This window comes from Marmota flaviventris, chromosome 18, assembly GCF_047511675.1.
Source record: "Marmota flaviventris isolate mMarFla1 chromosome 18, mMarFla1.hap1, whole genome shotgun sequence".
NCBI lineage: Eukaryota > Metazoa > Chordata > Mammalia > Rodentia > Sciuridae > Marmota > Marmota flaviventris.
In genome coordinates this window covers 60,621,816-60,646,437 of record NC_092515.1, presented here as the reverse complement: position 1 = coordinate 60,646,437, position 24,622 = coordinate 60,621,816, and the positions used below count along the sequence as shown (strand labels likewise).

General features: G+C 60.9%; 1 protein-coding gene across 1 annotated transcript; it reads right to left on the bottom strand.

The window, feature by feature from the left end:
- Positions 1-6,960: 6,960 nt before the first annotated feature.
- On the bottom strand, positions 6,961-24,422 carry Irf8 (interferon regulatory factor 8). The gene is made up of 9 exons (XM_027933022.3): positions 24,351-24,422; positions 21,498-21,672; positions 16,603-16,786; positions 14,666-14,754; positions 13,353-13,458; positions 12,317-12,364; positions 10,062-10,439; positions 9,308-9,423; positions 6,961-8,892 (listed from the first exon to the last, which is right to left on the bottom strand). Exons 2-9 carry the CDS (start codon positions 21,669-21,671, stop codon positions 8,716-8,718), a joined length of 1,272 nt encoding a protein of 423 aa, XP_027788823.1. The 5' UTR covers position 21,672; positions 24,351-24,422; the 3' UTR covers positions 6,961-8,715.
- Positions 24,423-24,622: the final 200 nt, after the last annotated feature.

Genomic DNA, 24,622 nt, shown 5'->3' with positions numbered 1-24,622 from the left:
ATCCCAGCTCTGGACAGTCCCTGGCCCCATGTCCCAGGGTCCCATCATCGGACACCCCTAAAGGCCTGACGGTGTCCTTTTTCCCCGAGTCACCCTGATATGCGAAGGGTGACTTTCCCTCTGGCTTGTCCCCAGCCTTGCTGTGCCCAAGAGGCACAGCCACCCCCCCACACGCACCCCACGCAGGGCCTCACTGTGCCCGGCTCCCCTCCCCCGGCCCCTCAGCCTCAGCCTGGTACAGCCCTGCACCTCGGTGAGCACCCCGGAAAAGTTGGGGCCCCGGGGCCAGAACAGCCACGACCAAAGCAGGACCCCAAAGTCTGAGGCAGAGACCTCTGTCCCTAAAGTTTTTCACGCAGTTGGGGAGAAAGGTTCTCGGCTGGATGGATCTGAAATGCAGGGAGGGGTCCTGGGAGCCACCTTGGGTCCGGAAGGCTGCGCCCAGCTCTGCTGGGGCCTCTGAAAAGCAGGCTCCCCACGCGAAGCCAGGGCTGGGCGGAGACCTGGGGTCCCTGGGCCCAGCAGGTGTGGCCGCCTGGAACCGTGGGCTTCCTGTCACTGCTGCCCAGGTCCAGGCCCTGTTGGCACTGCTGGATCTTCAGAGGAGCCCCTCAGCTAGCTGGGGCATCATGTCCCCTCCCCACCACCCTGGCCCCGGGCCCCGGGCTCGGCCTGAGATGGCCCTGCCAGCCATCCCACCCCTACCCTTCTGATAGGCAGAAGGCATGTGGAGCCCCATTCCCAAGTGGCCAAGAACTGGCCCCTGGACACCAGTGCACCCTGAGGACTTCACAGTGAGCAGGACAGATGCAAGCCCTCTCCTGGCGATCTGCGTCCAGCCCAGACTCTCAGTGCTGGCACGGTTGACACTGGGCCACAGAATCCCAGCTGGATGGGCAGGCGTGTCCTGTCCCTGCAAGTCGCCGACCTCTACACACTGGATGCCAGCAGTGCCCACGCCCCAACCCCCAGTCACGACAACCACAGGGGCTCCCGATGAGGCCAAATGTCCCCTGAAGGCCGAACCTGGCTGGGAAGTGTCAGCTAGAAGCGAGATGCGCGGGTAGTCACAGAGAAACCGCTGAGGGCGGGGCGGGGCTCCGCGCTGAAGCGCTCGCCTCGCCCGTGTGCGGCCCTGGGTTCGATCCTCAGCCCCACGTAAAAGTCGATGAGTAAAATCAAGGCCTTGTGTCCCACTACGACTAAAAATAAATATTAAAGAAAGAAAGAAACAGCGCTGAGCCTGGGGGACCCCAGCACGCCTGGATCCCCACCCGGGAGGGAGGGACTGGCCCAACTCCCAGGCCCCGCTTCCCGTGGGCAGTGCAGTGCGTGGAGAGCTGAGGCAGAGAGAGGGCAGGGACGCACGCAGGCTCCAGGACCGCCCCGCAGCAAGGGCTAGAGGCTGGTGAAAGAAGCGTTTCCTGCACAGAGGTCAGACCACAAAGCCAGAGCCAGAGCCAGGCCGCTCCGGGGGGCGCAGGAGGGCAGGGTCCACCATGGGGAGCCTGGCACAGAGGCAAGGGAGGCCTGGCCTGCCCCAGCACTGTCTCAGTGCCCAGCGGGCACAGCTGTCCCAAGGACAGAACAACTCATCTGAGAGGCCGAAGGCTACCAGTTCCACGTGCCTTGGACCCACCCTAGCCCAGGGGTCACCAAGTTCATCCAGGTCATTTAGCCTCCCTGTGCCTCAGTTTCCCAGGTGCAAATGGAGGAGCCCACCATCCCTCAGGAGTCACCAGAACCAAGTGACCCTAAGCCAGAACCCACAGGCACCCATTGGTGCACTGCACGGAGGCCGAGGGGCAGGGTGGGCCTCAGCAGTGGGCAGCTTCTTCTGTGAGGCCATTAGGAGTCAGTGGTGAGCCAGGGGCGGGCGGGGGAGGGGGTGTCTGTGTCGCGACTGCCCGGCTCCCCTCCCGGCACTGCAGCAGGACGTCTGCAGGCTATGCACTGTCGCCTGGGCTGAGGGACCCAGAGACAGCAGGGACCAGGCCAGCACCACACACCGGGGACGAGCCAGGAGGAACCCTGTGGTGTCACTGCCTGTGAGGGACACGGCCACCTTGGGGAGACAACAGGGTGCGAGCCCCAGACTCCACTCCTCCCTGGGCTCCTGCTGGGGCCCCACTGGCGCTCGGTCTCCCAGGGCCTGAGCAGGTGGACTTGGGGACAGCAGGTGGACGCCCAGCAAAATGAGTGCAAACCCCGACTGCCTGAGCGGGTGTCAGGCTGTGAGCCTCGGGGGAGGCTCCCTGGGCCAACCCACAGCTCCCCAGCCCCCCACGCCCACCAGGTGCCCCAGCCCACTGCCCGCAGCAGAGGCCACGCCAGCGGCCCCCGCCCGGCAGTCCTGCAGGGAAACCACGTGGCTTGCGGGCCATGGTCACAACCTGGGCACCATCCTCAGGGAGGGCCCTGTCCATGGGCCACCCAACCCAGCAGGGGACCAAGGCATGCCACACTGCCAAGTCCCATCTTCCTTCCTTGTCACCCAGAGTACCTCCCAGCCAGCAGCAAGGGCCCTAGGAAGGGAGACCTGGACAGTAGCCTCAACCATTGAGAAACAGCTCTCCTCAGAGCTTGCCAGGGCTCCTGCATCACTGCCAAGGGACTGTCACCAGGACCATCCACGCACTGACATTGACAGGGATCCAGGCCTGCTGGGTGCTAGTCTCTGCACTCTCCATGGACGACCCCAATTACTCCCACAGCCACCCCAGAGCTCAGGACAACTGACCCACAGCATCCATGTGGGGCAGGAGTGATGGACACTGAATCAGAGAGGGTTAGCGTCTTCCCAACATCACACAGCTGATCAGTAAGGAGTGGGATTTGAATCTAGGTCTAGCTGGCTCCTCAGGCCATGTCTGTCCTCTGCATCAGCACATACTGGACCTGGACAGGAATTTGGGCACATTTCCCAAGCTGTCCCACCCCCTACCCCCGTCTTCTCCCCTCCAACACCACCCTCCCATCAGGCCCGGCAGAAGGCTCAGCCCAAGGGTCCCTGCCTCTGCCCCGCAGCTCCGTCTGGCCCAGTGACGCAACGCCCTGGCCCGCCTTGCAGTTCAACTGTGCTGAAGGTACCGTGGGCGGGCCATCTGCTTCCTCCAGCACCACCACCGGCCTTTGCCAGGTCACGGGGCAAATGTGCAGGGACCCCAGAGCAACAGTCACTTTATTTCTGGGCTTGGGACCTCTAACTGGCCCGGATTGCTCAACGTCTCGCGGGAGAGGGTCAGAGAGACCTCCGCAGGTGCCTGGGAGGAGCGGGCACATCCGGGCTGCAGCACCACTGTGATTTTTCTCCCAGAAGCTGGTCAAGGAAAGAGCCCGGGCCCTGCCTCGGGTGCTGCTCTGGGTTCAGTGCCCAGGCTTCCTTCCAGCCCCCTGGCCTTTGTTCAGAAAGGGTGAGGCGGGTGGCGGGGCTGCACAGCGGGTCCTTTACAACGTGCGGCCCGATGCACTGGGAGCTGGGCTCACTGCCTCAGGACGGCCGTGGGCCTGCGTCCTCCCGCCCACGGCCATCCTGACCCTCCACTGCATGCACTAGGGAGCCCAAGGGCCACCGTGCCCCGGGCTCAGCCCTCTTCCCCTCGCTGCCTCCACCCCGCAGGTGACCAGCCTCTCCAGAAGGGAGAGGAGGGAGCACTCAGAGCTGCGGTCTCCTCTCTGAAGGACCAAAGGAGCAGAGACCCCAGCAATTCCTGCCCAGGCTGCGTGGCTTCACTTCCTCCTGGACCCTCTCTCCTTCCCAGTCGGGGCAGAAGCCATGCTGGGCACCAGCGCACCTGCTGCTCCCCCTCGGCCTCACTCCCCCTGGCCGCTCACCCAGCATGCTCCCCTGCGAGCCGGGTGCCAGGCCCCTTGTCGGGTCAGAGGCTGGCCTCCCACAGCAGGACACTGGAGGATCGCCAGCGCCATGTCCTTCGAGTACGCACCGTGTCCTGGTTACCAGGAGCTGCTCAATTACAGGACCACTTCAGCGATTCATGAGACCCTTCATGCAATGAAACAGCTGCAGTGGTCAAGGACAGCTGGATGATTCTTCATAAACCTGTGAATAACTCCTCAATTGCTTAATACAATAAAAACTATCATTTGGATTCATAATGCTGACCACTAATGAATGATAAATGGCTCCATGACACAAGGACAGAGGCCAAGCCCTTGATTGACACTTGCCAGGGCCAGACCCTCTCCAGGCCCTTCCCACCTGGGAAGCCTTGGTTCCTCACAGTGACATTATCACCCCACACAGACGAGGAGATGGAGGGACAGAAGGCGCAGGTGTGTTCTCAGGGACCCACAGCTCACGAGCTCTGCTGGGGACACGGCCTGGGCTGTCCCGTCACCCCACCCGCCATCATGGCCCGCACTATGCAGCAGGGGCCGCCCACACCTTCCCACCCCAGGGGGTGCTGGCCAGTCCCCGCCCCCACGCCGAGGGCTGCCTGGCCCCGAGCTCACTCATGCACGACGCGGCCAGCTGGAAGCATCAGGAAATTCGCGCCTGGGAGTGGCCTGGCCCACTGTGGCCCTGGATGGAGGAGGCAAGTGGCTATCTCGGCCCATGGCCGGTGGGCTGGCACCTCACTCCCCAGGGTCCCCAGCAGGATCCTCTTCAGCAGCCACACAGCCTGTCCCCTCCCATAGTCTCCTGAGGGCACCTCCCACCCTGACTGTCCCCAATGGGGTTCTGGGGTCCCTCTGACTCTGCTTCTTGGGGACTCAAACGAGAACAGCCCCACTGGTGACCTGCTGTCGCCAAGCACCGTCCTAACTGTCTGGAGGCACCACCTCGTCCTCACGACACGCCTTCGGGGGAACCGAGGCACCGAGGTGCAAGAACCCAGGCTCTTCACTGCCACGTGGGTGGAGCAGGACACTGGCCCAGGCATGCCACGCCCTCAGCCGCTCTCACCGAGAACCTGGGGAGCTAGGGCACTGGGGACGGGGACACACGGCCAGCTGTGCCCCAGGAATGATGGGCTGAGGGGGGAAAGGGAACTGACAACCCCCTGCAGGGCTCCGCCAAGGCTGCCCAGCGACCCGAGGCCTTGGCCCCGGGCACAGGTGCTTCCAAGCCAGAGGCCCCGCACGGCTCTGGCCCTCAGCCCTCTGGGGAAGAGGCTGCCTCTGCGGCAGGCGAGAGCCCCCGGCACACCCAAGGGTGCAGAGGAGACCTGCAGCGAGGACCGGCGCAGGCTTGGAAAGGACCCGGGAGGCCAGGGAGAGGCTGGGAGCCGCAGAGGAGAGGCCCCCTGGACCCTGGACGGACGGCCCAGGCACCACCTGCGAGGAAGCCCGGCTCTGTCCCAGCCACGGCCCCTCCACCCCCAGGACGCACGAGGCCCTCTGCTGCTGGGTCCTCCCAGCCAAACCCCAGCAGAGCAGAGCAGAGCAGAGCAGAGCAGAGGCCACGGTGTCTCCCAGCTCCGACCTGCAAAATCCAGGTTGGGTTCTTAGACCGTATGCTTGTGGGCAGTTTGTCACCCAAAAAGAGGTGACTGGAGCCATCCCCACCCCTGGCAGACCTGTCCACGCTGAAAGGCAGCCCAGAGGGAACAGGAAAGATGATGCTCACGTTGCCCCGGACTCCTGAGATGTCCAGGTTGGGCTGGAGAAGCCGGACACCTGACAGTGTGCCATCCAAGGGAAACACGGAGCTCACCTGCACCCTACAGGCTGGGACATGTTGATCTCCTGCTTCTAGTAAAAGCAGTCAGGTCTCAGTGGGCAGCCCCTCAGCCCACTGAGACCTGGCCTTGCCCCTCAGCCCGCTGAGCTGTTACAACTCCAGCCATTGAGTATGGATCGTGCTTTAGGATGAACTTCTAAACACGTCTGAGCAATCTGATGGCAAAACTTTCTCTTCTGCAAAGTCTGGCTGGCTGCCTGCGCTGCCTCTCCATGCACAGGGAGTTTCCTGTGCAAGCAGCAGGCTCCTGCCAACCCCTGCCCAAGGTCTTGCCAGGATTCCCAGGGCCTGCTGGTCCTGTGGATGGTCATCCCAGATCTGTCGCCTTCAGCCACCTGGGCATTGCAAGGGGAAACAGAAGTTCTGCACCCAGGTGGCCCCTGCAGGGGGGAACCAAGGAACAGCCACACAGGCTGGCGACCTGTGTGCTCCTCTGGGGCCCAGCAGAGGGTTCACAGCTGGAACCCCAACACCATTCCCCAGCACCCCAGTTCTTGTCAAAGCATCCTACAAAGAAGAGCATGCCCAGCCCCTCCCTCCAAGACCGCTGTGTGGAGTCGAGGCATGGCCCCTGGGGAGCAAAGACCACACCAGCCATCCCCCTCGGCCCTGAACCCACAGGACAGGCAGCTTGCTCAGCCTGCCCCACCCCCAGCCCTGAACCCACAGGACAGTTTGCTGGGACCGTGTGCAAGAAAGGACGTGACTCACTGAAAAGATGCCCAAGAAGGCTGGTGGTGGCCAGCTGCCATCCTCCTGGGTTAGTGACCCTCAGCTCAGGGGTTGCAGCAAGGTCTTGCTATGGAGCCTCCCCCACTGGGCTGTCCTCTAGGACACAAGTGGTCAGGGCCAGCCAAGACCTGGGCCTCAGTTTCCTCATCTGTAAGCTGAGGACGACAGGCCCAGTCTGACGGGACCCATATGGAGCAGAGAGAATCCACGTCCCCTGCAGCAGGACACCCCACCAGGGCTGGCCGGCACCTGGGCCCATCTCCAGGGGTGAGTTTGATGCCAGGTTGCTCAATGGGAATGACCAGAATCCATCTCCATGGTGGCCAGCCTGGGTCCTTCATGTCCCACCGTACCCCAGGGCCCAGCAGTGACCCATGGTGGCCAACCCAACGAGGAGAGGCCTCTGGCAAATCATTTCCTTCAAATCAAGGTCTAGTATTGTTTTAAGATTCCCCCTTTAAAGAGCCTAGAAACCTGGTGAAGACCATAAAATATTTGATAACAAAAGGAAAGGACACATCAGCTTTCTAAAAGAGCCTTTATTTGAATAGTAAGATCCATACACTTTTTAAATGGATACAAAAATAAATATTCACTCAGCACGTTCAGGACAGGGCTCCCAGTCCCTGAGCTGCAGGTCAGAGTCCCTGGTGACCTTACAACACCTAAGCAAACGGGTCCAATGGCCTTAAGACTACAATGCTCCCTGTTGCCCAAATGAAAAAGCCACCACCACGGGCACTTTCCAATGTCCCCATGCCACCCACCAAAGGCCCTGTGGCCGCTGGGCCTTACCCCTGCATCCCCTCTGTACCAGTGGCAATGAGAAGCACCTGGTACTCCTGGCCCCTCGGATGCCAGAGGCCTCCAGGTGGGCTGCGCCCAGCTCCCAAGGACCGACAGGTCAGGCCATCTCTGAGGTCCTGGGCACACCTGCTGGAGAGCCAGGTGGAGTGTCAGGAGAGGGATGAGGTCAGCATGCAGTCAGCCCCTGCCTGTGCTGGCTCACTCCAGCAGGACGCAGGCCCTGGCGGGGTCCCCAATCTCCTGGACTCACCTTGGCCAGCGCAGGTATAATACAGGGGACAGATGGGCAAGAGGAACCCCGATTTAACAAAACAGCAAAATTTTAGGAAACACATTCAAGTACTTTTTAATCAAGCAGATTTCAAAAGCAATTTCAAAGTGGTTTGGAAAGACATCAGATCTCAAAAGATGACAAGGCCGAGCCCCGGCCTCTACGCCAGCACTAAGGCTCCTGCGGCTGGCTTCTGAGCGGCCTCTCGATTCTGACCAACTTGGCATAGGAAATGCATCCTATTTGCTAGTAAGTAGGGTCCATTCTCCTAGCGCCAGCACAAGGTCATCTGTTGGCCACTGCCGCACAGCTCTGCTGGAGAGGGGCGCTGGGGTGCAGACTGGGGCCACCTGGAGCCCAGGGCAGTGGGCAGCAGGGGTGGGGAGCGAACCCTGCCAGTCCAGCTCTGACCCTATCCCCATGCGGCCTTTAAACCATGGCTTACAGCTGCCCGCTGCAAAGAAAAAGACTTAAGAGCCGCTCACATGTGAAATCAGACATCTTTTCATTGTCAGATTTCAATTTTTTTTAAAGGTCAAGACCATTTAGAAAGAACAAAAGACAGAGGTACATGGGATGATTTAATTACAGAGACAAAAAATAAATCTAGTTGTCAGCTTCCTGGCAATAAATCCCTAAAGGACACATCTGAAACAGACCCACCTGCGCACCTGCACTCCCAGGTGCACCCCACCCCCTCTCACGGGCCACAGCGGCCCCCTCCCCAGAGGGAAGATGGCTCTAAATATCGTGAAATCTTACTAAAGAGCTCAGAAGTAAAATGCCACTGTGCGTGGAATCAGGCATCTGAAGTCACAACTCTGCATCCTAACGGGACAGAAAGAGCCTCCTCCTCGCCAGCCGACCCTCAGCTCAGGCATGTCACGCAGAACAGCGCGTGCGCAGGGCTGGTGAGTCTTTGCAGACATCCATTAACCCAAAACGCAAAAGAATCGTAGCAATTACTGAGTATTAAAGAAAAATGCAGAAAATTACATTTTTTAATCAAAGGCCACGTTACAGCAGCCACACCTTCCTGGGTTCCTGTCACTTGCGCCTTGGCCCAACTCTGGCCCAACGTGCACACCTCGGAGGCACCCACACAGGTCCAGGACGCCGACGGCACCCGAGGGCCCACAGCCCTTGTCACAGTCCCCAGAGGCACCAGCGCAAGCAGTGTGGGGGCCCAGGAGGACGCTGCTTAGACGGTGATCTGCTGGTTTTCTCGGAAAAAGGGTCTCTGGTGTGAGGCACAGACATCAGGAAACATCCGGAAGGCCTGGTCGGGCGGGGGCTCCTCGGGGGCCTGCAGCAGGGAGCCCGCACCGCAGCTCTTCCCCACCTCCTCCATCAGCTGCCGCACGTACAGCTGCTCGATCTAGAGGATCAGAGACGGGTGGGAAGAGCGGGGCCTGCACCTACCCCAGTCGGAACCCATCACTGCAGAACCCCACCTGAGCCCCACGGGCGTGGACCGAGCAGGTGGCGCTCAGCAGCCTGGTGCACGCTGTCCACACTGGCCCGAGCCAGTGCCCAGCACTCCACTCCAGCTCCACCCCTTTGACCAGGCCGGATGAGACCTACAAAGTCCTGACCCGCCACTCAGACCACCAGGAAACCAACAGGTGCAATCTTTCTGAACAGGCTTTGGTTTTTACAAAACCAACCAAATAGGACAGAAAGAAACACACACTCCCAGACCTGAGAAGAGGCTCAGAGGTGGCAAGACTCCCCACACGGGCCTGCCTCTGCACCAGGAGGCCTGGGCACGAGGCCAGGGGTAACCCTCTTACCTGCACAAGAATGAGCTTGGAGCGCAGGGGAGCCATGTCTGGAAACTCCTCCCCGAAGCACAGCACCACCCTGCTCTCGGGGAGGCGGCTCTGGCTGCTGTAGAACTGCTGCAGCTCTGAGGGGGGAGGGGCTGGTGAGGCGGGGCCATACGCTCCTCCTGCCTGCCTCCCCCCCCAAAGAGGGACCCAGAGTCTGGCCACTCCCGTGCTCATGGTCTCCAACACCTGGGCTCCAATGCCAGTGCAGAGAGAGCTCACTGCACACTGCACCCTCCCTCTCTAGACACCGGGAGGGTCCCGTTCCTCCCTAGCCCTGTGGGGCCTAAGTGGACAACCTCCACCTGAGGACACCCAGGGGCTATACAGTCCGCCTGGTGGCCCTCAGTCAGCCCAAAGGCCCTGAAGGCACAGGTGCCACCCAAGTGCTCAGCACACAATGCCAGCACATCTATAAACATGCACACGCCTCCCCAGGGACCTCGCCAGGACACAGGCGCTGAGCCTGGCCTGGTGGCTGCCCTGGGCTGGGGGACGGTCTGTGGGCAACCGCAAAATGGAGTGGAGTGTCCAAGAGGAAGGTGCTGACCCACCCCTGCTCTGCCCCGGGGATGCTGGGGCACAGACAGGTCCCAGATGCTTAGGGGAAGGCACACAGATGGTGCACCACCTGCCCGGTGACCCTCCCCTCTGCAGTGGGCCCATGGGAAGGAGGCAGGTCCCCCAGGTGGGGTGGCAGAGGGACTGCGGCACAGACCTCGGAAGAACTGGCTGGTGTCGAAGACCTGGACCACGGCCTCGCGCTCCAGCTTGTTGGGCCGGCCCTTGCTCACCACGGCGTTGCCGCTGCAGAACACGCGGCCCTGGCACAGCCGCCTGGCGAACACGCCCTGCCGGCTGCTGTGCAGCAGCACGCCTCGCTCCAGGTGCCCGAACAGCTTGCGCGTCACCTGCCTCTGCCGCTCGCTGGGGATGGTGTCGGCGGGCGGGAAGCACACCAGCTGCAGGCCCTCAGGGCCGAAGGCCTTGGGGCCCGGCTGGCTCAGGGCCAGGCGGCAGCCCTCGGGGCAGGTGGTGGTGGTCTGGCCCACCAGCTTGCCGCCATAGTAGAAGCTGATCACCATCTGGGAGAAGGCTGTGAGGACAGGGCCATCAGGGCTGGTGTGCGAGACCTCCAACCTGGGAAGGTCCCACACCCCTCCACAAGTGACATTTTCATGAGCGTAAGCGAATGTGTGGGACACCAAGGAGCAACAACCGCCACAGCAAGACCTCCCAGCATGGCCAGAGCGGCGCGTGGGGCGGGCGTGGGGTGGGGCATGGTATGGTGCCTGGTGCGGGGCCTGCCCGCCGGCACCCGTCAGCTCCCATCAGCTCCCGGGGCAGTGCCGTCTCTGGAGCTGCTGCCCAGGCCTGAGGCAGACATGAAGTCAAGACTCGGGGACGTCACCTGTGTCCCACAGGTCACAAACCCCGGGGGATCTCTGGACTCAGACTGAGAGCCCCCGCAGAACCCCTCACCAGGCCTGTCCTCAGGAGGACCTGGAACCTGAGGTGGCCGACTTCAGTGGGGCTCTGGAATCCGCAGCCTGAGGCGCGGAGCTGCTCTGGCCCCACTCATCTACCTGACGTTTGGAGAAACCAAGGCCCAGATGGGCTCGCCCAGCAGGTAGCGGCAGTACCAGCCCCTGTACCCCTCCAGCCTCCCCCTTTGCCACCGACAGCTCAGCACGCTCCACCCCCTTCACCCTGGAACAATTTCTGAACATTGCTCCAAATGAAAGAGTGCCAAAGCAACTGTCACCATGGTGGCACTTTGCCCTGTCATCTCCGGGGCCTCATCTCAGGGTCAGAGCCTCAGCTGTGTGAATGGGCAGCTGCACTAGGATCAGCAGCGTGCCCTAAGGCACCCAGACGGGATGGCTCTGTCAAACAGGAGGCCCACAGGGACCCACGGAGGAGCCAGCTAAGGCACCGCCCACCACCGGGCACCCCCAGGGCCTGGGCTCCCCTCAGCCAGTCTCTCCGTCGCCAATGTCCTTCCCAGTCCCACAGGTGGGAACCGGGCACCCCTCAGCTGAGCTGCAGAGAGGAACCCCTTCGCGCGCGGCCAGCTGTGTGTCGTCCCCCTGCTGGGAGCCAGCAGCCTCGCCCCCCAGACCACGGCCCAGCGCCAGGCAGGACACAGCTCAGCCTGGTGAGCTGGGACCTCGTGAGCACAGCACTGCCCAGCGTAAGAGGCCTCGAGCCAGGCCAGCCAGACGCTGCGTGAGCCTGAGGCCAGCGTCCCTCTGTGAAGCTGGGTCAGAAGCCCCCGTGCCCATGGGCAGCACAGGCACAAGCTCGGCGCCCAGCGGTGCCACTTCCTGGCAATTCCAGCTGAGCACCCGCCTCTGCCACCAGAAAGGCCTGGGCACACTCCTCTCAGCCCCCAGCCTGGTGCTCTGGGCCCCCTGAAGGCCAGGCTTTGGCTTCCCACAGAGCTGTCCTCTGCTGCCCAGGAGACGCAGTCTGCTGAGCCTCAGTTCCCAGGGCCGCTGGCAGCAGCGCAGCCAGAGTCCTCCAGGTACCGGACAGAGAGGGGGCCGCCAGGGACGGGACAGCCGGGCATACCCCTGACCTACCGGGGGCTGCAGCCTGGGCCCTGAGCCTAGGAGATGGGAAATAACTGCACCCACCCAGCGGGGGTGGGGGAAGGAAGGCCGGAGCCTCGGGCTGACCCCACTGCCTGGCAGTGGTCAGTGAACACGCCACCAGGGTCACTGTGGTCACCGAGGGCATCACCGTAACCGTTTCTCCTCTCGCTGTGAACATGAGCGTGGGGAAAGGCGGCGGCGGCGGCGGCACCACCACCAGGCAGTCTCCACCAGAGTCCCAGAAACAGAGCGGCAGGAGGCACCACAGCACACGGGGCAGGGTCCCAGGCCCGTCTCACAGACCAGCCCCAGCCCCCAGGGTCACAAAGCCTGTGTCCCAGCAGTGCCCATGCCCCACCCTCAGAACACCCCCTACCTGAGTGGTGCGCTTCATAGGCGGCGTACCCGGGCACCAGCGGCAAGCCTGCAGGACACAGGGGCGTCAGGCCGGAGGCCACGTGCAGCAGCCCAGGGGCCCTGCCCAGGCTCCTGCGGCACGTGGTTCCCCTCCAGAGCAGGAGTCCCTGCCTCCAAAGTGCAGAACCAGACCTCGGCCAAGCCAGAGCGCGGGGACTTCCTCCGCCCACATCAGTGCCCTGCGGGGCCACGTTGCCTTCCCACCTGGGGGGGCTGGGCCCGGCGAGTCACTGGACTGCGTGCCACCCCCCCAGCACCTCTCAAAGGCGTCCCTGCCACACAGGGGTCTTTCCCAGCCCCAGGCAACACTGCCAGCCACAGCCTGGGGACCTCCAGGCCTGCCAGGCCACCACCCCCTTCTGGTCTGCTGCTGGTCACAGCAGGGAAGAGCAAGGAGGAAGGCAAGGTGCTGGGGCGAGACGCCAAAGCCCAGGGGCAGCCGGGCAGCAGCCGGCACTTCCGCATGTCGCCAGAGCCAGTGGGGGCGAGAGGCCTCCTGACCCCCGGGAGACCAGGGCAGGTCCCGCCGTCTCATTGTACATCCAGGCTCCCACTGGGGGGCTCCCACTGGGGGGCTCCCACTGGGGGCTCCCCGAGTGGCCCTCCCCTGCCGTCCTGGCTGTCTTCAGTTCTGCAGGGACCCTTCCTGTCCCCCGGAGCAGCACAGCCAGGAGAGCCCAGGAGGGGCCGGGTGGGCCGAGAGCCTGGTCCTCCCTCCAGCATCAGAACATTCCCAGACCCCCTCCTGCTGCCTCCTGGAAGCGTGGAAGACAGCAGCCATGGACATGGGACATGGGATGGGAAGGCTGGGAGGCTGAGGGCACGGCTGGGCTCTGCCCTGGTGGCTGGAGCCAAGCAATGCTCTCCACCTCTCAGCTCAGCCATCATGATGGGTCACAGCGGTACCAAGTGCCCAGCTCCTTGCCCAGCTGGTGTGAGGCTGACCACAAGAACACGGTCACTCGGGTGGCCAGCGGTGCCCGCTCCGTCCTCACCTGTGCTGGGCTGCTGCACCCACCAGTCCGGGAGGAGCTGGCTCCGGCAGGCCTCCGGCGGGGAGGGGCTCCGCTTGATCATCCCCAGGTAATCGTCCACGGGAGGCTGCGGTCAGGTGAGAGGGGACAGCGGCTCACTCACTGAGCCTCCAGCATGGGGCTCCACTGCTCTGAAATGAACAGCTCAAGCACCACAAAAGCCACGCTGTCACCTTTACCTCGTGAGCTAAAAGTTAACCTTACTTTGCAGCTGGAAAGACCTGGCCTGTGACCCACCAAGCTGGCAGCTAAACCAGGGGCCAAGTCCCAGCCTCCCTGGGCAGGTGACTGTGACACCCCAGATGCACGCCAAGGAATGGTGACCCTGAGCAATCCTGCCAAGAACCCCGCTCCATGGATCTCCTGAAGGCCCTGGGGAGTCCCATCACGGGTCATCATGGAACCCACATTCGTAAGACTCTGGCACGGCAACCTGCCACCTCCCTCCCTCAGACGAGCCACAGAGAAGCCTGCACTGAAAACAGGACAGTCCTGAAGGACACAGCTGAGAAGTCCCTCGGTCCACTGCCACAGACCACCCAGAAAGGTAACGGTGACGGCTACCACCCGCAGAGGAGCCGGCAGCCCCAGGCCGTCACACACTGTCATTTCATCCCCTGGGGACGCTGCCCCTGCTGGCATAAGGACTCCTCCCACACCCACACCACTGTGGCAGGGCGCGTGGACCACTAGTTATTATCCCAGGTCCGCCTCGTCACAGCCACAGACAGCCAAGAGGCCAAAGGTGGGAGAGAAGGGCCCGGACAGCGCACACAGCCAGCCGCCCTCAGGAGACCCGAGCTCTTCCCCGTGGGCTTGCTACGATCCTAACGGGCTCAGCTGTCTGCCTCTCCAGGACATTAAGGAGCGAAACACGCAGGTTGAGACCTCAGCTGTCCGTGAGCGGAACAGAGCGGCTGGCACAGCAGCCCACTCCCGCAGGAAGGCCTGCCTGCTGTCCCCGCAGCCTGCCCAAGAGGGGGACGAGAACAGACGGCTGTTAGGACGGTCCAAACACGGACAGGTCAGGGCCCCAGAAAACTCCACCCTCACAGAGTAGGCAGCCCAGGCCCAGCTCAGGAGCGAGGGGACAGGACGCGAGGGGCTGGCCAGTGCAAGAAGGCCGCCGCAGCAGGGCCAGTGAGCCTGCTTCGCCTCCACGGGTGGAGCTGCTGCTGAGGACCAGCCCGAGCCCCTGGCCTACAGGGGGAGACGGACGCGTTCCCCTGCCTGCCAGGCTGCAGGCCGCCCCTGCGCCCAGGGCCTCCACCTACCTCCTTGATCACCTCCTCCATCTCCAAGCGGCCACACTCCAGGTCCACAGCGTCGTTCACACAGCCGGGAGCTGCCACGCCCAGCTTGCCTGCGGGACACCAGACACCAGACCCCGTGAGGCGCCAGGCGGCAGTGCCACCCTCTCATCGTCACTTTTCCAGTGGAGCCTAAGGAAGTCAGACCCACGGTCCCCGCTGGCTTCAAGGTCTGGGAAAGGTGCAGGCTCAGCATGACCACAGGGAGAAGCTGGCAGTGGGGTCATGGACGGACATGGCCCTTTGCCCTCCTCCTTCCACTGCTGGATCCAAAATGAGCCCCAGACACACTACACCAGGGCTGGACCTCCCGGCCGCGGGCTTCACTGACCAGCTGGGGCATGTGGAAAGACTCGATTTCCTGGCAAAACGTGCAGGTGGCAGGAAATCTCCCCAGGCCTTTCCCCTGCACAGGCCACCGCACATGTCCACCCCAAGACCCAGCGGCACCGCTGGACCAGCCTCACTCCTCGAGAGCCTGCAGTGCCCAGCATTTCCAGCGAGTGCCAGAGACCAGCCTTCACCTGTGCCATCGCAGCGACTCAGTTCTCCTGAGCTCCCCAGTTCTCCTCCAACATCCACACTTGCAAGCAACCCACCCGCCACCCCAACCCCGTGCTGAGAACAGGCCAGGCACCTGCCTGCTCATGCGTGGCCTGGGGAGAGGCAAGAGAAACTTCCCTCTTGCTTCGAATCCCATGAGATTCTACAGTGATGAAAGATTATCCAAAACAGGGAAATAAGGCAGAACCAAGACCAGGTGGCCCTTCAAGTCCCCAGCCCCAGCTATCCCTGGGGGGTCCTCAGATGCTCCAGGGAGGCCACGGCATTGGACCTGCCACCCTCAGGGATCAGAGCTGGGCTCAGGAGACTGGTGCTCAGCTGCAGGAGATCAGGCACAGGGGACCTGAAGGAAAGATGACCAGGCCGCAGAGTCCGACTCTCAGGCCTCCACCCAGGCTCGGCTCCCCAGCCGCCTCTGAGCCAGCACCCAGAGCAAACCGAGCTCCAGCCCCAGTGACGTCCCAACGCAGAGTTTCTATCAAGACAGAGTTTCTATCAAGTCACGATTTCAACTCTTCCTTAAAATCATCCCAGAGTGGGATAAAACTGATGCTCTCCAGGGCTCCAGGCATTACCGGGCTGCCAAAAAACTTTGAAGGACATCGCGACTAGAGTGCTACCTGGAGTGGCCAAGAAAAATCGATGTGGTAAAAGAAGGCTTTCGACCCGTGATGGTGACTGGATGGACCCACAGGGCACAGCGCTGCTGCGGAGGCCCTGCAGGCTGGGGAGCGGCTGGGGAGCGGCTGGGGAGCAGCCCACAGAGCTCAGGAGGAGGCGCAGGGACTGGGGCAGTGTCCTCGCTGCGCTTTAGCCCTTAGAAAATGCTCTCGGGATTCTGTAGCTGGAAGAGACCTCAGGCATCATTCCATCCCTGAGTTCCCAAACTGCAGCCTCTTGCCAGTGAGGAAGCCAGCAGGCCACACTCTGAAACTTCCAGAACCTTCCTCCCAACCCTCACGACCCATCCCTTCCTGTCCACCAGATCTGCCCCTTTCCCTTCCTCAAGTTGCTAGAAAATAAAAGGAGCCCCCCATAGGGACCACTGCAGGGCCAGGTTCCGCCAGGGGCTCCCAGGCCATGGTCGAGGCCACAAGCCCATCTCCTCTGCCACCCCGCCCCAACGCTCCTCCGCTGGAAGCTGCCACTTGACAGCAAGGACGCATGACGTCAGCAGGGAGTTCAGCATCTGCTGGTGCAAAGGAGGGAACTACTTCATTTAACTAAAACCATGCGCCCAGCCCCCTGGGCAGGGACTGGACCCAAGCCCCAGGCCCTGCTGCGGACGGGCACCAGATAGGCAGGGCCGAGGCTGGGGACCCACAGCTGACAGTTACATTTCTGCTCTTCCTCTGGGACGATCCGGTAGACTTTGTATGGCTCAGAAATGTCCAGCTGGGAGCGGTCTGTCACTTCCTCAAAATCTGGGCTCTTGTTCAAAGCACAGCGTAACCTTGTCTTCCAAGTGGCTGGTTCAGCTTTGTCCCCTTCCTTAAACTTCCCTTTAAAAACCGCCCAGGCCTGAAGAAAGAAACAGAGACACGTTGAACATAGGGGGGTCCACCGACCTCGACCTCCCTCACCACGCGGGGGCCAGAACACCCCCAAGGAGTTCTTGCCGGATCAGTGCTCACCCAGGAACTACAGCAGCCACTCGCTCACTCACCCGGATGTGAAGAGACCCAGGCGGCGGATCCCCTGGATCGCCAGGCTGAGCCAAAACTCGAACCCGGGTGCAGGCTCATCACGCACACCCGGGACAAGCCTTTGGCAAAGTCCCTTCCCTGGACTAAAGGGCCTGGCCAGGGGCTCAAAGAGGAAGTTGCACATGGTTTCATGAGAATGTTAAAAACAAAGACTTTTTTTTGTATTTTCAAATGAACCCCTATCTAAAACTTAGCAGAAAAGGGAACATTTGCAAAGTCTAAATGTGGCCACCACTGCCCTGTTCCTTTTAATAGAAATTTTGTTTTGCATTTTTACATGATTCTGCGCCACCCCCCACTGTTGAAATGCAATGAGATGTTTTCCTCATGTCGACTGGTTGCCTTTTCTCTCTCTCTCTTATTCCTGTTTTCTGACCTCTCCAAACTCAGGATCTAAACCAGGATCAGAAACTCAAAGCTGGATACTGCAACTCAAAGCACAGAGTGGGGCGGCATTTAAAAAATAAGACCCGCCCAGCGCAGTGGCGCATGCTGTGACCCCAGAGTCACAGGAGGCCGAGGCCCGGTCCCAGAGTTATAAAGGAAAAGAGCCAGGCTGCAGCGCAGTGGGGGAGCCTCCTGGGGTGCAATCCCCAGCTCAGCAAAAATGACAAACACAGCCTGTGAATGAGCGTAGGTCCCCATTCCGAGTGAGAAGACAGGCCACTGGTCAGAGGGAGCCACCGCAGTGAGGTGACCTCGGGCTCTAACAAAGTCGGTGTGCTCTGACCTTAAACAAGAAACATGGGAGAAGCCGTCCCTCCCATTTGGGAAAATGCAATTCCAAGAGGAAAGTCACCTCCCCAGGGTACCCCAGTCTAAGACTGGGTGACAGATCTACTGACTCGGACACAAGGCTCTCCCTGGATGTCTGGGAAATGCAGGTTCCTTGGCCCTGCCACTCAAGAGTCACCTGCAGCACGTGCCAGTTAGGTCTGGGCTCTGCATCCTCAGCCACCACCCAGGTGGAGGGCACACTTCCAGAGTCCCAGGGAGCCCATGAGTCACAGCTCCTTCAAAAGAGCCCAGCCCTCTCGAAAGAGAAGAGCGTTTACAATCCAAGGTCAATGCTCGACTCTGTTAATGCCAAAAGAAACTGGAAGAACATTCCTGCAAGTGAGCACAAGTGGCTGCTTCCTCTCTGGCAGACATACACTCCCCTTCGAAATCGTTGCAAAAGTCAGCAGCCTCGGCTCCCGCCTCCCCTCACTGCCCTGCTGACCATGCATTGACTCCTGAGGTTGCTCCAAGACATGGAAGGGCAGACCAGGTGCTAGCTGCATGGCTAGTTTTGCTCTTGACATCAGGGTGTGCCTGCCTGGCACCACGGGCGTTGGTCATGCTCTGGGGGCCGCCCAAGCACTGCCGGACACAGTAGCACCCCTCCCCTGTCGGCAGGCATGGCCAAATGTCCCTTGGGAACTGGCCCCCACTCTGAGAACCACCAATCAACCCACATTCCAGCTGGCCTTAGATGAGACACGTGGACTCCCTGGTGATGGGCAGCCACCAGCAGGCACTGGAGCACAGCACCCCCAGGCAGTGTCTTGCTCAGTCCCCATCTGAGCTCGCCCTGTGACCAAGGCCAGGGTATGCCATCCATCAACACAGGCCCATGGTCAGCCCACGGTCAGGAAGTGTCCTGGGATGCAGCCAGCCCTGGGCCTGTCCCACAGCAGGCAGCTGGCCTCTTGGGACCCCTCTGGCCAGTTCTAACTTTGCTGGGCACTCTCAAGACCTCCCAGAGCTAAGGCCAGGCAAAAGGCTAAGGCCAGGCCCAAGCCCAGGAGCCCTCAGCCTGCCCCCATGGTACACGGCTGTGACTCTGGCACCAGTGTGAAGTCCTCCTCTTCTGCCACTACTGCCTCCTGGTCTTAGCAACAAACTCCTGTATTTCCCTTGAAGGCCTCCAAAATCTGAAGCACCCGCAGCATGGTGCGTGGTCACTGATGAGGCGGTGACAACACCTGCTCCTTGTCACCTGCTCCGCGGGAGCCCTGTGGGCCACGCCCTCACCTGACTAGACAGTTATGAAAATGAAAGCAACTTTTAAAAATAAACTGACTTGAGGATCCTGGTGTATGTGGGGTTGGCACAGCACCTGCTGAATGTCTGACGGCCCACCTGAGGCCCCACTGAGGCGGGCACAGGAAGCCAGTGTCAGCTGCTGCCCTTGGGCAAGGTGAGTCCTCCGTGACTTCTCACAGTCCTCTCACCGAGCCAGGAAGCAAACAAACATTTTTTCCTTAACTCCTAAGTTTTGGGAAGGTTTTCTTGAAATGAGAGAAACAGGTTCTCTACTGAACAAAAAAGCCCATGACAGCTCTGCATAGCGGGTCTCTCTGCTGACCTCTCCCATCAGTAAGCTCCCTGTGGTCGCTGCTGCAGGAGACTGGCTCCCAGGGGACACTGGACAGCAAGCACCTCCACAAAGCCCAGCTCGTCGAAGGACCAGATGGGGCTCTGGGCTCTGAGTGTCCCCTCCCACAGCCTCCGTGCTCGGGTGGGCACCCGTGTCCCAGCCGGCCTCATTCCTGCTGAGATTGTAGACTCATTTCAGATTGCCACATCAAGCAACTGCGTAACCAACGGAAACCCTGGGAATCTTGCACACTCTTAACGCTGTTGAAACGGCCGTGGAGAACATTGCATAAGTATAAATCTGGGCTTTATTCATCACTCATGGGGCACAGGCGGTAGAGGGAGCAGGCTGAGGAGAAGCCTGCATCCCGTCAGCAAGCCCAGGCACCCTGCTCTGCAGCCTCTGCTGCGCTTCACCCCACCACTCGGCAAGCCTCTGCCACTCAGCCTTCCTAGCCCTCCCCACCTCCTCCTATGCCATCGGGAGGCCAACAGCAGTGGCCTCCAGTTAGACATTGATCCTGACCATGGTGGGCCGAAAACAGGGTTCTTGGTGAGCAGGGGGAGACTGCGGCCTCAGGATGTTGGGGCTGCAACAGGCACCTAGCAGGGACAGGCCAGGAATACCACAAGTGTACTGCAAGGAGCAGGGCAGCCCTCACCACAAAGTGTCAGGTCAAGTGCGCTGGGGACTGTGGCTGCCAGGCCCCTGAACTTCCAACCAGCCCACTGGCACTCGGGTCCTGTTCAGAGTGGGCAGAGTCATTCCCAAGCGAACTTCACCATGATGCCAAAGGCAAAAAGCACCTAATATCAAAGGGAGAGAAACCTCCCCACGTGGAGGGGAAAGAAAGCAGGGCTGGCCCTGCAAACCCCAGGGTGTCCGGACTTCCTGACCACGTCCTAGACCGGAAGGATCGAGGGACACGTGGGCAACAGGAATCTCCTGAGGGCAAGCAGAAAATGTGCCCAGGGGCTTGCTTCCCCTGAAGTGTCAGTAACTGGCATCCCCAAGACACCCACCACCTCTGCAAACACAGCCAGGCCACACCTGTGGGGCTGAAATGCACCTTCGGCCAGCACTGACCTCGGCACGCTCCACTCTGGGTCAAGTGGGAGCCTTGGTCATTTTTATTAACGTGTGTCAGAAAAGAGTCACTTCTGGCTGAGAGTCCAGCAATACGATGGGTCCTGTAGGCCTTACCCCCACGTGCCCCTGGTCTCGGGTCTGCTTCCATCCTCTGCCACTCAGCCTTACCAGCTCCCCCCACCTCCTATGCCATTGGGAGGCCAACAGCAGTGGCCTGCAACCTGGGCTGGGAGCAGACCCCTGTGGTACACTGTGCACCAGGCAGCAGTCGGGGCTGACCCTGGCCTCGGGCCCCAGACCTCCCGGGGTGGAACCTGGACACCTGGAGCCTTAGAGATGCCCACAGGTGACTGTGACAACCCTAAGGGAACCCTGATGACCTCGGTGGCCTGCCGGTTCCTTCCTCTGTCTGAATCTAAGTGTAACGGCAAGAAACTGCTCCTCTTCTCAGGGGTGTGTGTGTGGGGGGGGGGGGGGAGGGTCCAAGACTCCACCATGCAGGAGCTGTGAGACTGCCAAGCCACTCTCAGTGAAGCTGCAGAACGAGGGTGGACAGGACAGCAGCCTCACACGTGGGCCAGGCCGGAGCAGAAGGGCTCTCCATGGACGCCAGCCGGCATGCTACCGGTGGCAGTGCTAGAGGGCATGGGGTTGCTCATGCTCCAGGGAGAGACTGCGTCCAGACATCTGCTGCAAGTTCAGGACACCTCTCACACCCAGCCCGAAGTCAGGACGGATGGCATCTCCCCCTTCTAGCTGGCCCTACAGCACCAAGCACAAGACCAAGACTGAAACCTCCCCCGTCCACCACGCCATCCTGGTGGCAGCACAGGGGAAAATACCTTGGTGGGAGAGGAGAGAGGGACAGAAAGCACCCATGCCCTCATGGGAAAAGTGCCAGTGACACCACTGACCCCAGGTGACTTAACAGGTGCGAAGTCACCTGACGTACATGCCCCAACCAACGTCTGTTGTTAAAGCCCTGGATCAGATTCCTAGCAGATCAGAAAGGCATCCCTGGACATCTCCACAGTGACAGGGAAGACGCTCCCCGCTCCCTGCTCGGGGTTTTTACCTTGAAGATGGAGGCGTCCACCTCCTGGTTATAATCCTGCTTGCCGGCATGCTTCCATGGGATGCGGAACATGTTCTTCTCGTCATTTTCCCAAATCAGTCCTGGATACATGCTGCTGTCGATCTGCTCGATCAGCCACTGTCGCAGTCGCCGGCCACCATTCCTGTCACACATCCTTGGAAAGAAAAAAAATAAAACATCTTATATCTAATGTCACTTCATTAGTCAGAGCAACCGCAACAAGAGGTTCAGGACAAAGGTGCCACCCGCCAGGACAAGACAATGCAGGCCCCAGTGGAATCCAGAGGAAAACTGAAAGCCCCGAGGCGGCAGCTGGCCGATGCGCGCCCACCTGCACCTCTCCCCACCTCAGACAAATGCCGCCACAGGGAACAGGAGCACTTCAGCCCCCAGCTGGGAAGTCCACTTGCCCAGGTGCAGCATCCTCCATGAGCCCCCATCACTCTAAGACCCAGCCACTGCCTGATGCCCAGGGGACAGGTGTTCCCCAGAGGACAGCCCAGCACTCCTGCTGCCGGGAAAGGAGGAAACCCTCCAGGCTCAGCCCTCCAGGGTCCTTTGCCTCACCCGAGTTTGAGATAAGGCAGAGCTGGGGTCTGATTCCCCCTGAGTGACCAACGCATCAGTTAACCTGGAGTCTTGGGGGTAGGGGTTCTTGGCACTGCAGTGACACATATGAAGCCCCTGGGGCAGGGCCCCCCTCAGAGAACCTCTCAATAACAGATGGGCTACCTTCCTCCCCCAGGTGCCTCGCCTAAAGGCACTGTGACCTGGGGAGCTAATTGCAGGACACCAGAGGCATCCTTAGACACTCCTGCCAGAGTTATGAGATGGCTTCCCCAGCGGGACAAGAACGAGAACACCATGCCCGTAGCAACTCATGCAACATTTACCAGAAAGGTGCTGGAAATCCCCTAGGCAGCTGGACAGGCGCCCACCCCCCCAAAAAAAAACAGCATTTCTATTCTTCCGATTAAAATGTGACCTCTGTGGGCAACAAGTTTGAAGCAATCAGCAGTGAAAAGACATAACATCCCCAGGAACACGGTCATACCCAGAACTGTGCTGGTCCATAAAGCAAAACCAAGGCCAACCACCTTTGCAAGAAGTATGCATTTTGGAAACCCCAGCACCCTGCAGGTGGCTCTGGGGCAGGAAGAGAGGGCAGGTCCCAGGGGGAGGGAGGTGAGATCTCTCAAATGCCAATTTTAGCTTTTCCATCCAATAACCCCAGCCACCCACTTGTGGGGAGAAGATATGAATCAGAAACTGGACTCTGATTTGGAAACCTGACCTAGAAAGCTCTGCTCCAATCACCTGCATCTCCATGAGACCCCTTCACCTGAAAAGTGAGGGACTGACCCCAGGCACAGTGGCAGAATCCTAAGGCCACTGTGCTGATAAATAAGAAGGAGTACCTAGGGTACCTAGGGAGAGAAATGAAACCCACCCTGAAAACCAAGTAGGCTGCTCATTCTGGGAGCAGGGAAGAGCCCCCCAGCTGGAGGAATGGACTGTGTGGAGGAACATGGGGGTCAGGACATAAGGGAGGAGTCGGCTCTGAGAACATGTCAACTAAAGGAGACATTTCCGCTTGCACCCTCTGAGTAGCCTGAAATCGGGAAGCAAATTCTGTTGGTATGGGCCTTTTTCTAGAAAGAGGGTCAACACTTTTTCATCAAGATTTCTAAGGGATGCACTCCCCCCCCCCAACAAAAAAAAAGTGTTAGAGGACAACTGTCTAGGTGACTGTAGAAAACAAGAGAGAAGTGGTATTGAGAGGAAAAGTGAATCACAGATTAGGAAAGCTGGGAAATACTTCAGAAACCATCCAATCCAGCCCCCTCTTCACTCAGGAGGAAAGAGAGGCTGAGAGGGAAGCAGTCACCCCAGCACCCAGCAGACAGGCGCCCAGCAGAAGGCCAGAACTGGCCTCAGCCCCCCAAAGGGGCTCTGCTCACTCTGCGGAGAAAAGCCAGTCAAACTAGACACCCCCGCAGGCGGACAGTCCCTTCTGGAAAATCAGGCGATTTCCCTGCAATCACCCGAGACTCTGGCGGCATTAAGGACCTAGGAGGCTATTGCAATTGCCACCGGAATGATTTCGTGAACACTAGCAAGTTAATTCCACCAAACACCCAGGCAGGAAAAATAATAAGCCAGTCACATGCTTATAACTTCCTCCTCCCGGCGGCGAGGTAACAATTCCCCACGGCAGGTCCCACCGGGAGCCACCCCGCATCCCTGCGCAGCGCGCTGGGCCAGGCTTCCAGGCCCACCCGCTGGACGCCGGGGCAGGCAGGACCAGGTCCCCTCTAGGGACCCCAGGCGCCACTCTGGCCGCCGAATACCCTCGTCCGGGAGACGAAACCGCACCAGGCCACTTCTCTCTCTGGCCCTAAGCTTTCTCAAGTGACCACTCAATCACTCCCGACCTTGTCACGAAGGAACCTGCCGTGCCCCAGACGACAAAAGTGGGACCCATTTTACTAGCTCTTACCTTTGATTTAAACAAAAAAAAAAAAAAAGTAGGGGCCAGAGGTTCAGAGGTTTGGGGACAACTTAGAACTCGCCTGCCAAGCCCGTCCTGCGCCCTGGGGCTCATCCGCACGGAAACGTCCGTAAGACGGGGACGCGGACGCGGGCAGCGGACACGGGCGGCGGGCACCGCGCGCACGGAGCCCGCACTCCACGCAGCCCGCCCGCAGGGCCGCACGGGACCCCGCCGCCTGCCCCGGTGGCCCCGCGCGCCGACCCCGGGGAGGGCGAGGTCCGCGCCAGCGCCCGCGTCCCGGGCAGCACGCGCGCCGGCGGCCGAGGGACGGCGCCTACCTGCCGCGCCGCGCCGCGCGTTCCCACGCTCCCGCGCTCGACCTGCCGCGGCTCCGGGCGCCGCGCGGCGGCTTTAAGGGCGGGGCGGGCTCGGTGCGCGGAACGACGCCCGCGGCGGCCAATGGCGGGCGGCAGGGGCGTGGCGCCGGCCCGCCTTCTTCGAAGCGCTCGGCTTTCCGAGAAATCACTTCGCGGCGGGCTCGGCCTCGTCGCGCGGGGTCCCGGCCCTTTCCGCGGCCGCGCCGAGCCCCTCTCCTCGCAGGCCGGGGGCG